The sequence below is a fragment of the Denticeps clupeoides genome, chromosome 16 (assembly GCF_900700375.1).
Source record: "Denticeps clupeoides chromosome 16, fDenClu1.1, whole genome shotgun sequence".
NCBI lineage: Eukaryota > Metazoa > Chordata > Actinopteri > Clupeiformes > Denticipitidae > Denticeps > Denticeps clupeoides.
In genome coordinates this window covers 13357250-13369838 of record NC_041722.1, presented here as the reverse complement: position 1 = coordinate 13369838, position 12589 = coordinate 13357250, and the positions used below count along the sequence as shown (strand labels likewise).

Here is a 12589-nt window from a genome sequence, read left to right as displayed (position 1 = left end):
TGTATAATTGCACATTACTTACAGTCAGGCACCAAGCTCTCCAGATCAAAGCTCTTGGCAGGGCTGCAGCTGCTTAAGGAACATTGTTGTTTATAAAGACACAACTGATGCAATGGTTCGTGACACTGATAACAGTGTCCAAAAGAGTTCCAAAAGAGACTGCATCATGATTAAAATTACATCTATCTGTGCATGCCAGTGAATGTGCACTTTCATATAAAATTCACAAAAAGGTGGACCAACAGCGAGCATTCTTTTTTCATAGGTGTTTTACTGAGTTTGTACAATGGAGGCTTTAAGGAGGTTCTGTGGCATCGGGCACATAATCGCACCCCTCATATCGGCACCATTCGGGCGCACCACATGCCAGCTCATTACTTCCCGTCATTAAACCCGCCTCTGGCCTGCCCGGCTGCATCGTCCGATACTGGGCGAAACGTGCGATAACTCTGCAGAGGCCTGGCACCACCACAAAGCCGCCGCCAAACGCTAATGTTGCCTTGGCCGCGTTTCCAGATAAATTTCATACTGGCTCTTCGTCATTGTTCCATCAAAAGGGGGGCTTTATAAGCACATGAAACACGTCTCCCACCATCACTGTAAGTGCATTTCAGCTCTGGCAAGTCAGCATGTCTTCTGCTTGTACGCTTAACCACACGTGGTAACTCTATAGTGTGCAGTTTACGCCTTGCCGTGGAAGGATTCGTCATAAGTTATTTGACAGGGACATGTAATAGCTTGGCATCCATATTGACTTCTCGAAATCTAACCTGATGCTGTAATGACCAAGAAAATATGGAGAGGTCACCTGAAGCTAACAGCATGGAAAATGGCTTGTTCACCCTTCACATTGAAACACTGAAACAGTCTTTCATTATTACCCCCCATCAGTATAGTTCTGTATCGTGGTAACTCCACGTGCAGTACAAACAAGACTTTTGTACACAGTTGGTTGTGTTTTTGGATATTCGGCTGCATAGAGAAGAAGCCATGGGATTTCAGAATGGCCAAAAAGCTTGATAGCTTGATCCTATGATGTTTTGCACAAACTGTAGAGTTGTATAAATTAGAAGATATTATGCTGCATTCACTCATATGAGACCTCATCAGAATTTGTGAACACATAATTACAGAGCTTGTTTGTGAATTTCCACTCATTTCCTGTGAGCAGCCGGCTCACACAATATAGACAATACAAAAAAACCCCCCAAAAAAACAATGCGTGCTAGTCGGAAATGGCCTTGCTGGTGCAAATGAATGGGATGTCTGGGTAGAAAGCTGTTTATGGGTGGTAGTAGCCTAGTGGGTAACACACTCGCCTATGAACCAGAAGACCCAGGTTCAAATCCCACTTACTACCACTTGTGTCCCTGAGCAAGACACTTAACCCTGAGTTACTCCAGGGGGGACTGTCCCTGTAACTACTGATTGTAAGTCGCTCTGGATAAGGGCGTCTGATAAATGCTGTAAATGTAAATGTATATCTGCTATCCTCCCTGGCAAGCAACCTTTATTCTTGTCTGGTTTGATTCAAGTGCATGACCACAGTATGCGATAAGGCGCTGAAGAATATTGATCACGTTGTCTTCCTGAATTGGTATGCATAAAATTAAAAATTAAAAAATCTATTATCAATTCAAAATGAAAGAAAAGTGTCACTTTTACTCACTTGTGTCCGAGCTCGTGGGCGATGGTGAAGGCCAGGTTGAGTCCGTTGTCCTCTGCCAGCACACACTTCCTCCTGGCGCTACAGGTGCCACCCAGATAGGCGATCCCTGTGCAAGCATCAGGGCAGGGCAGTGTGAGAACAGGCCACAGCCATTGCTACAGCAGAGCCCCACTCCTTCTCCAGAGTCCAGACCAGTTTTGTAATTTGTTTCAGACCGAAGCCACAACCACAGCGTTATTACACCACCACCCCCTCCCAGTTCCAGATGTTAGTCTTTATGCATGTTTAGTCTTTAAAACTCCATGTACTCTTAAAAAGAAACAGAGTACAGAATGGTGGAGTTTCAAGGTCATCACAGCACTGTTTCATGGTGAAATGCCTGACAGAGTTGTCTCTTTTGATATTGAGCATGGGGCTTCCTCCAATCCTTGACCCAATTTCACCAGCATAATTACTACTGCAAGATTCACAGATCCTGAATCGCAGAAGTGCTCAACAATAACTGTTCCTGTGTCAGCGGTCGGACAGCCCAACACCCTGTTTTCACAGAGAGGCTCCTCAGATGAATGCCGCAACACATGCTGCGGACATTCGGACCCTGCACGACTGAGTGAGCAGCTCAGTCCAGCGGAGAGTGATTGCCCAGCTAGATCAGTGCCGGGTCGTTACAGTGCTGGAGTCTTATGGTCAGGCAGGTGGGGTCCGCACCTGCAGCACAGCACTGTCACAAGACTGAACTTGTTCAGAGACATGACCTGCAGAGCAGGGACGTGCAAAAAATCTAGTCATGGGAAAGAACAGTATATGAGTCCGCTAATGAGATTTCGGGAGGGAGTTACACAACACAGGAGGGGGGGGGCTAGCATGACTGTCTGCAGCCTGCATGACTGTCTGCATGAAAAAACGAGGATGTGCATATCTCTCTCCTGATGAATGTGCAATCAGCTGACTGCTTATTTGCCACCCATGAAGCCTATGTAAGATGGTAATGATGGAAAAATACATGTATGTGCATGCAAGGTTGCAAGGTTGCAAGGTCAGAAGACCCAGGTTAAAATCACACTTACTAACATTGTGTCCCTGAGCAAGACAATTAACCCTGAGTTGATCCAGGGGGGGACTGTCCCTGTAACTACTGATTGTAAGTCGCTCTGGATAAGGGCGTCTGATAAATGCTGTAAATGTAAATGTAAATGTATGTGACATTATTACGAGTTCCCCTAGCCTGTCTATGGTCCCGCAGTGGTTAGAAATGGCAATAGGTGAAAAGTGTGCTTTGGCCATTCTGCCAGCTGATCGGCAGCTCAGATGGTCGGATCTGGAATTTGTCCCCTTTCTGTCATCATAAGGGGAAAGTTTCTCATGCTTTCCTCCCCTAAACCTTGCTGTGCTCTGTGATTGGATGTAAAAATGAGCACAAATTTCTTTATAATTTTTTCTGGAAAAACACAGACATGACTTCCTGTCTGCGCCAAAAATCATGGTTGGTGAATAGTGTTGATGATGTAATTTCCGCGAATGTCCACCCACTTCTACAGGTCACACTCCTCCTTGCCCTGCCTCTCTCCTACTCACTAGCATTTAAAGAAACAGACACAGAAACGGCACGTCCTGGGGAATCTCATTGTGTAACTGACTCAAAATGGCTGTAATTCTGCAACATGGCTGAATTTACAGAGACTTCAGATACAGTATTAGGGGACCACTAAAACCTATATAAAAGCAAAAAAAAAAAATTCATAGCAGGGGACCTTTAAAGAGCAGCATTTAGGCATGGTGGCAGTCTTTTTGTCCACCTAATCTCATCTGAGTAATGGGACAATTGTCAAAAAATGTTGTACCCTAATGTTGCAACCTACTTGTAGCTGCACTATGCCAGTCAAAAAGCTGTAGCTAATGGGTAGGTATCATTAATATAGCAACCTGTCTCCAAATAATAAACAATTATGACAAAATTAACATAAAAATTATTAAACAATATTAGTAACATAACATGAAAACTGAGACTATCAGTGCAGTCCAAACCCGTGCACTTTAATCCATCTTTGTCACTATCAGCGGTGACATCACCACCATCGAATTAACCTTTCAAAATGTCTATTCCGACATCGGCTTTCTGTCCGACCCTGGATGATAATCAGTCACAAGAGAATGAAATTAAACCCAGATGTTGTTTTATTAAAACACCTCTGTGCAGCACTTGTGATTATTACTGTCACAATGAGGGAGATATGGGCTCCCTCCAACAAACAAATGAGCCAGTTTGGCACCCCTTTGTTTGTTGATAAGAACCAGTTGTTATTATGGGACCCCTTACATGGAGCCATTTCAGAAGGTGAAGTTAACCGAATATTGACTCATTGTTGCACCAAATTTTCGATTATCTGCCTAATTTAGTTAGTGATTGGCCACCTCTGTGCACAGGTTTAAGCAACCAGCTTGTTTTGTTTTTGCTCTCATTTCAGCATGGACTGATTCACTTTAACGGGATAGGCCAAGCTGAAAATGAGCTGTAGACAACTCCCCCTGTGTGCTTTGTAACTGTGTTAAATGCATGGAATGGGTGGCATTAAACAAATGTTTGATAAATCAATTTCTTTGTATTGCAACAATGGTTTCACAATTAAAGAGAGCCTAAAATGTGAAAACACTCGTGGAAACAAACTTGGTTACCTGTTTCTTTCAGAATTTTTTAATTAATTAATAGATTGATAGACTAGCATATGTTCACATAGCAAAAAATTATTGAGGAAGGCAGCCTTCTGCTATATATTGACCAAATCGTGGAACAGTCCTAGGTCCACAAATACATTTTTAAAATGAATTAATTAATAGAGCAAATTAGGGTGATGGATGTTATGGATCCACTAATCTAGTTTTACTTCCAAGATTCGAAAAAGGTCCTACAGATGTCAGTAGTGTTCAGTAGTGATGAAACAAAGCAAAGAATATGGAATGTGACTTTATGCAAACCTTAAACACAGGCTGTAACTCTGTCCACATATGATCAATCTTCAGCATTCTTGTCATTTTTAAAATATGTAGAGACATATATAGTGCTCCGGGTTCCAGTATTGAACCCTGAACCGTCCCAGCCATTAGAGTTTTGAGTGTCTTGAATTCATGGTCTTGGTTGGAGTCGGTGTGCCTCTGAGGTCTTGTATTGGTTGAGTTAATGTCTTGGTTTTAGGTGGTGGGCATTTAGTTCCCTGTGTGAGTATGGGCCTTCCCCTTTGCCAGAGTAGAGCGTTTGTCCAGTTTAAAATAAAAGTATTTGTGGTACTAATAGACGCCTGGGTCCTCCTCCTCCTTTCTGTGTCATGGCAATTTGGCTGGGAGCTACAATAAAAGGTGATGGAGAACATAGTGACATTCATTATATTTAGGATGTAAAAAGAGTTATTTCACTTTGTTGCATGTTTGTATTATATATTATTTTTTTAATTGGTTTTTGGGATTACATTTAGTCCCTGAATTCTATTTGAATGAGTACTACACTCTTAAATATGTTTTTTTAAGCAGTAAAGTCAATCAAATAAACTTGTTTAATTTAATAAAACCCGTCATTTATTTAGTCAGTTTTATTACTGACTAAATTAAATAAAATAAGAAAATGTCTCTCAATGTCGTCTACTGTTTAAAATGTGATGTAGGGTCAACTGTTAGCTACACCTGTACCTTTGAATTAAAATTTTATGGTCCTTTAATCAGGGGTTAATGTGTCTCAGCTCCTCTCCTTTCCACCTATCAGCTTTTTGCCCACTTTTCAGCATTTTATCAATTAGACGCAGAGCTGGGGGTAAAGTTGCAATTTAGATGTAATAGGCACAGGGCAGCGGGTAAGTGTACAGGTCATATTTCTTTTTATAGCTGTGTACTGACCTTGGCTGGCCTTGCAGGTCAGAGGTCACGGCTCTCATTCCTCTACAACTCATTTCCTCGGACAGCTATTCCTTCTACTGCTGTCCCGCTCCTCGGGAAAGCTCCAGAGACCCAGACTAATGACAGCCAGGGTGCAGCTGTGGGAACTGTTCAGATACAGACCCAGACAAACAGAGATCCTCAGCGTAGCGAGACCAAGTACACAGCAGGGCCAGCTTCAAAACAGCGTCAACAGGCAGCCAGTCCCAAAATAAGCCCCAACTGCCTATCAATGATCTAACAGTAAACACATAAAGCAAACATCAAATCTTTGGGGCTTATAACTAGATAAAACAAGCCGACATGTCCTTGGAGCATTCGGATCTACTGTCCAAATGTTTGGACATGTCAAGACATTGCAAATACAGGTAACTGTGTTTTGCAATCAGGTATTTCCCATAGAAACTGATACCAGCTAAATTAGAAAAGGGCAACAGTGAAGCTGGAGCCTAAAGCGTGAGTCTCATCCAAAAACAGATGTTGCCCTAAATTCTTACATGCATTTTACCTCAGCAGGTCCCCATTTTACAACCGCATTTCCAGCCGCGAGCAGCAATTACGTCCATAATATCTATCATCTCACAGATTTACAGTGTAGAACTCTGAATGTACAATTTTTTTTTGTGGATGTCTTTGGGAAACTACAACCATGTCAGAGAGAAAGTTTACTCAGCTCAGTCTGTCATGCTCACTAGGGGACAATGTGGTGCCACTGTTGTGAAACAAGAGGTTCTGACCTTGTCATCTACATCGGAAGCCTATGGGAATGTATGCAAATACTGGGTCAATGCACAATAAGCTGTTGGCTGTTTGGCTTTGAAATGGAGAGGAGGTGCAATTATGTGGAACTCACACAATGAAGAACCATTTGGCACAGGACTAACAGCATTATGCCCAAGCCATGTGTTTGTCTCTGTTTTGACTACAACGTTATGATGCAAATGGATGACATTAGCAAGATGACATGCAATAAACCTATAAAACTGCAATTGTCATGTGGTTTATGTTACATGTCTGCTAGCTGCTTCGCATAATACATTAGATCCTCACCAATTACCTCCTTCAGACTCCAACCGCAACCAGCTCGTTAAAGCCAGGCATCCCCAAAGGGGCTAGGCTGCCTCTAGTACAGTGGTTCCCAACCTGGGGGTAGAGATCATGCTAGAGATCACAGGGAGTGCTCACAAATTTATATGCGCTGTCAAATCATCATCCCTTTATGAGTAAAACACAATGTCTGAGAAATGCAAAATGTCATTTTTGAGCTGCTTAAACATTCATTACAACATCCTTCAGGCCTATTTGCACTAGTGGATCGGTTTCCTTTTTCGTTAGCGTACCCCACCTCTCCTCCCCGCACACTAAGGTGTCCACTTTTCTAAACTGGTCACCTTAGGTCGGAGGGAATGGCTTGTCTTGGACACAGACAAGGGGGGGGCTTCAAGGAAAAAGATTTGGAAATCACTGCTCTAGTCCATTCTGACCCTTTTTTGTGCCAGCAAACTATACACAGGAAATGGGGTGCCATCAGCAGGATATTACTGGGTTTCAGCGAAGCAGGGAGCAGGCGAAGATAAGGAGCTCCAAAAGAAGATAAACACACGAAAAACACCACAGTCCTCAGTTTAGCAAAACCAGAATGGACTTCTTTCTCCCTCGGACACTACAGTTGAGTTAAAAGTGGGTCAGCCCTCGTCAAAAGAAGCATTAACAGGGAGACGGTCCTTTCTGCCGTGCCGTTGTGAGACACTTAACAAGCACTAGAGCCGCGGCGTGTCAAAGAATAGCGGGTTTGCACCGATGCCCTGTTCCGTTCCCCTGTTCCATTACATCAGCGATACGCTACCCTGAGGCAGAACAGATAAAAACAGGCCTAGGCGCCCGCTTTGTTCGCGTTCGGCATCTGCCCCGTGCGACCACCCTCTTTACCTGAGGTCTGTCAGATTAGAAGGGGTCATGGGAAACAAATGCTTCATTCTGGGCCGAGAAGGCTTTGGTTTGCAGCGACAGAGGAACCTTCTTGTGCGTAAGTGAGAGTTTCCCTGCTGGAGCCAGCAGACAGTGTTCTTCCAGCACAATGTTATTCCCATCCTGAGATAAAAATGGGTCTGGGGCATTTTTATGGGGGGGACGCTCCAAGCAATCTTGTCCAAAGCTCTGTTCGCTCTCTTTGGAGAAATTCATTAAGTAGCTGATTCGTTCAGTTCTTCAGAAGAGATTCTGCTTCTCTGCGCAACGAAATTTCATACTGAATCTGTTCCACTGTGCGGAGAAGAGCACATTGGATATAAAAACCACATGAGCTTATAAGCAACAGAGTTGATCAAACCATACTGGCCAGCACACTGTAACTTTCACACATGGCAGTACTTCCATCATCATCAAATAGCGGCAGAAGCATTCACTGCAAACTTTGCCTCCTTTGTGGGAGTTGTCACACGGTGGTGCACACCTCAGCTGGGACCTTGTGTGTGAAGTTTTCATGCTTTTCCCTGCAGGTTTCTCCCAGATTCTCTGGTTTCCTCCTGTCGTCCAAAGACATGCACACTAGGTTAATTAGCAACTCTAAATTGCCTGTAGGTGTGAGTGTGGTAGACAGGCACCACACCCTGGGTCCTAAGTGCCCCAACCTGCATCCAGTGTCCCAGAATGGGCTCTGGCAGCCCCAACCCTGAGTAACAGGACTTGGTTGGAAAGCGAGTGAGTGAATGAGGGAATCAAAGCGAGGTTTTGACCATATTAAGATCATTGGCCATTATTGATCATAACACAGCCTACTCTTGTACAGTAGGGGCTATGCATGAAGGCTACATAACTTTCCTTCTTCTCTTGATGCATCCCAGTATGGAGAACATGAGACCACATGCATTTTTTTCCTTTGCTCCAGAGTCTATTTTTTTTAACTTACACTGTAAAACATAGCTGGGAGTTTAACTGATGGTTTTGTAGTATTTAACATTCAAGATTGTTTTCCAACCACATCATTGAAATGATACACAATCCAGGTTTTAGTTCTTTATCTCCTTAGTGGTTTTATCAGTTGATGCAAGCCAATAATATGAATGGCATCTTTTCCTCTCCCATGGAATGTGTCTTCTCAGTGGTTAAAGAAATGAGAAAGTGAAGTGATTGTCATTTTGAAACACTGCAGCACAGCACTCGGTACACACAATGAAATGTGTCCTCTGCATTTAACCCATCACCTTAGGGAGCAGTGGGAAGCCGTGTGGAGACGGTCCTTTATTATTCACCGCAACAGATAAAATTTAAATAACATGTTGTCAACATAATCACTGCAGCATTTAACCAATCAAATGCTCTTGCCTTTTAAATCCAGGGGGGATTTCTTTTGGCAGTGTTGAAAGGCTGGAGTCATGGTATGATAATCAGTTCCCAGTTATCAGTGTCCGTGTACATGACGGATGTTACAGCAGAGATGTGCTGATGTCACAAAACAGACTTTATCGTGCTGCACTGCACTCACATCAGACAAGGGCTTCCGACATTAGCTGCAAGCAACGAACACACAGCTAAAGAAAGCATGAGCCAACTTCAAAAGGCCGGAAAACCGTCTTCCCAGCACCCAACACTCACTCCCCTGGGGGACTCTTATCAATCCTAAATCAAAGCCACTCTGAGAGATCCTCATAAATTACACAGAAAGTGAATAGGGCCCACTTGAGTTGCAGGCTTTAAGTTCACTCTACCTACAAGAGGGCTGGAGATCTTTCTCTCCAGGCTCATTGAAGAGCTTTTCACTGATGATAGAAAAGATAAAAAGATAGCAAAAATCCCCTCCTGTGCTGACCGAGTTAAAACAGATCCCGTTCACATCCACAGGCGGCCACACACGTACAGGTAATGTTCAGTTTGCTAATTTACAGTTCTGGGTCAGACTTACAGCACAGGAATAATTGTGACTGATCTGTTATAGCCTTGGATTTCCTTTAAATGTATACTTTTCCTATTGAGAATTATGAAATTTAAATTCTACACCAGCATTGAGCAAAGAACATAATTATTTAGTAGCTTTCATGTAATTTGTCAAACTTTGTTACGGACTATCTGATCTTCCTACTTGCAGATGAGTGCATTAGTATGGTAACCATACTATAGAGACAACGATGAACATTATCACTGGAACATATAAACAGTAAAATATACTGTCTTTCCATTCTTTGCTTAACACAACACCATATATTACCTTTTAGCCATACACCTGCACATAGTATGTTCATTTCTTTTTTTTTTTTAAGAATCAGTCACTACATAGCGCACTGTTTATACAAGATGAGAACCAAACCCATTAATGACAGGCCTATCCATTCATTATCTGAACATGCTAATCACAGGGAGACTGGAGTCTCTCCCCATAATCTTCGGGTGCAAGGCAGGAACAAGGAACTTGGAAACACAAGAGGCACTTTATGGCTGCCATTCCCCTAACCTACATGTCTTTGGAATGTGGGGAGGAAACCCGAGTGCCGGAAGGAAACCCATGCAAACATGGGGAATGCTTGCCAGCTGTATATAGAGCACCCAGTCACGAATTCATACCTGGGTATCCTTGCTGTAAGACAGCAGCGCTGTTCATTTTCTGCATTCGACATGCAGTTCTCAGCTTTTACTGGCTGTCGGTATGTTTTGCTGCTCACCTTTTCTCTTTTACCTTTCTCAGTTGCCTCAGATCTCTTACAGTACATTTGGCAGCCTTTGTCATCTCATGGGGGAAAGGAGGAGACACCACCCACTCATATGCAGCTTTCAGTTTCACCCACTCTACTAATGGGTGAGCAAAAAGAAAAAGAAGAAGAATCACACTTGGTGACTACAAACAAGTGAGGTACCAGGCCAGCCATAAAGTGTTTGGTCATATCCAGGGTAAGTATAGCCAGCTAGATCCAGCCTTGTTGTGGTGGCGACACAACTACCATTTAAAAATACTTAAAACAAAAGGACCAGTGAAATAAATCCACCTGGTGCAATATCGAACGGTCTGGCCAAACCTCAAAGATTTTGTTGATGACATTTTAACAGGAATGTTAAGTAAATTCGACATGCCACTTGCATAGAAGACATGCTAATCTAATTCAAAACTATTTATAACTGCTTAAGAGCCCACCTACCAAAATGTACATCAAAGTTGAGGCATTCAACCGTCGTTCTCATTCTTACGCTATCGCATTGGACTAGAGGGCCAAACAGTAGAGGACTGACTTGAGCCCTTTATCCACCAAGGATATGCAGACGTTCTTGGGTTTACCAGTGTATACAAGTGGCTCATTCTGCCTTTCAACACTGTGCCTCATACACAACTTAGCAAATGTTTTAAACGTTTGCAGTGAGATTCCAAAAGAGAAACAGAAACAGCGAGCTGATTCAGCTCTCAGAAGAACCTGAGCCAAGTTTGCTTTCCAAATGCATAAATCAAAATTACAGATGGACGCTTTCCAGTATTACATAATCAGGAATTCCTAGGGACTAACCTCATTCAACAGCAGGTTTAGAATAATATAAATCTGTCTCATGAAGAAGGAAACCAAACAAAAATGAGTAATTTTTCAACCATGTCAAATGCTATTCAAAAAAGGTCCTGCTTTACAAAACTTGCATCCAAAAATAACTCTAAGCTTTAAACGGGCAAGTCCTTGGTAATGTTCAGAGTAGTAGTCAGTGGTCTCAGGCATGCAAATCTTTTGGATGCCAGTTGTATCATGAAAATGGATATAAAAAGGATATAAAACCATACAAAAACAAAAAGGAAGCCATAAATGCATCTATATCAGTCTATACTTGTGGCTGGTCATGGTCAAGGTCTTGCTGTCATTATCAAGACTGCATCTGTTACCCACTTATCTGACTCTATGCATTACCTCAACCCTGAAATTGCAGATGGATCCCTTTCTCAAGATAATTCAGTGGGGAGCTGTGTTATTCCTCAGTAATTATGAAAGAAGTCTGAAGTGCTCTTGAGTTCTATGAGGTCATCACTGTGGTCAGGTTCCATGGTGAGGCCTCTCACATTATCCTGTTTGGCTCCTGGCTGCAGTCGCCGTGATCCTACACCTCCCTTCCAGACGGCACCAGACGGCTATTCTCGGATCATTTTTTCAACATTCAGAGCGCACTCCATATACAGTCGAAGCATTTGGAAATTCAATCACACCTAAATATGCGTCATTGTTTGAAAATAGTGATCGCGATCTCAGGTGTGAGGGACACCAGTTACACAAGAGTGCACTGACAGGAGCATCTCTGACAGGAGCATCACAGGGAAGGGGGGGGGGGGGGGGTCCGTGTCTTTCTTCCCCTCAGGGAAGTGGCCACCCAGAAGCAGAGCACTATGAGCAGGCCCATTATTCTGGGAATGCCATTCTTCAAGGTAATGTGTTATATAACTTCCACCAATATCAGCTGCAACCAGCCAGGTTTTACACATATATTGCTGGAGAAAGCAGATAAGGCATGGAACTCTAGGAATAGCCAGTGTTAAAATTAACACCCCCCTTGATATCCGTCACTTAAACGCCACAGAACAATCGCTCAGCTGTGGTGTCTATTGAGTCAGACACATTTCAACAAGCTCTTAGCCACTTTGTAAGCAGACCCCAGTTATGGAAGTAGGCCTCCCAGCCTGGTGGGGTTAAATGTCACCTGCCTCTCCATTACAGAGCCTGGAATCTCAGAGGGCATAGGTCGCAACCACTCAAGCCTATTTCAAAACACCTCCTGTGGAGGAGCTTAAGAAACTGGTATGTTCTGATGCATTGCCCTTTTGACAGCTCCGCACAGGAGATCCAGGCTGCACAAGCCCTAAAAATGACCAGACCCTGCCTCACACTCTATAAAAGCTCAAAATATATCTTGGCTATGTGAAGATTCTTCAAGCCAGCCGAAGCACCCAAGCCCAGCTAGCAAAAGCCCAGCAACAATGCTATCCCCTGAATTGTTTGCAGTATAAAGACACAACAGCTTAATTACAGCTTAATTAATTAACCA

The 12589-nt window shown here is 43.1% G+C and overlaps 1 protein-coding gene across 1 annotated transcript in view; it reads right to left on the bottom strand.

Moving 5' to 3' along the window:
- Nucleotides 1-12589, bottom strand: part of LOC114766322 (A disintegrin and metalloproteinase with thrombospondin motifs 17-like) — a 68305-nt gene that overhangs the window by 36907 nt on the left and 18809 nt on the right. Inside the window, 1 exon segment of the mRNA XM_028957028.1 lies at nt 1670-1775. Coding sequence (XP_028812861.1) covers nt 1670-1775 — 106 coding nt within the window.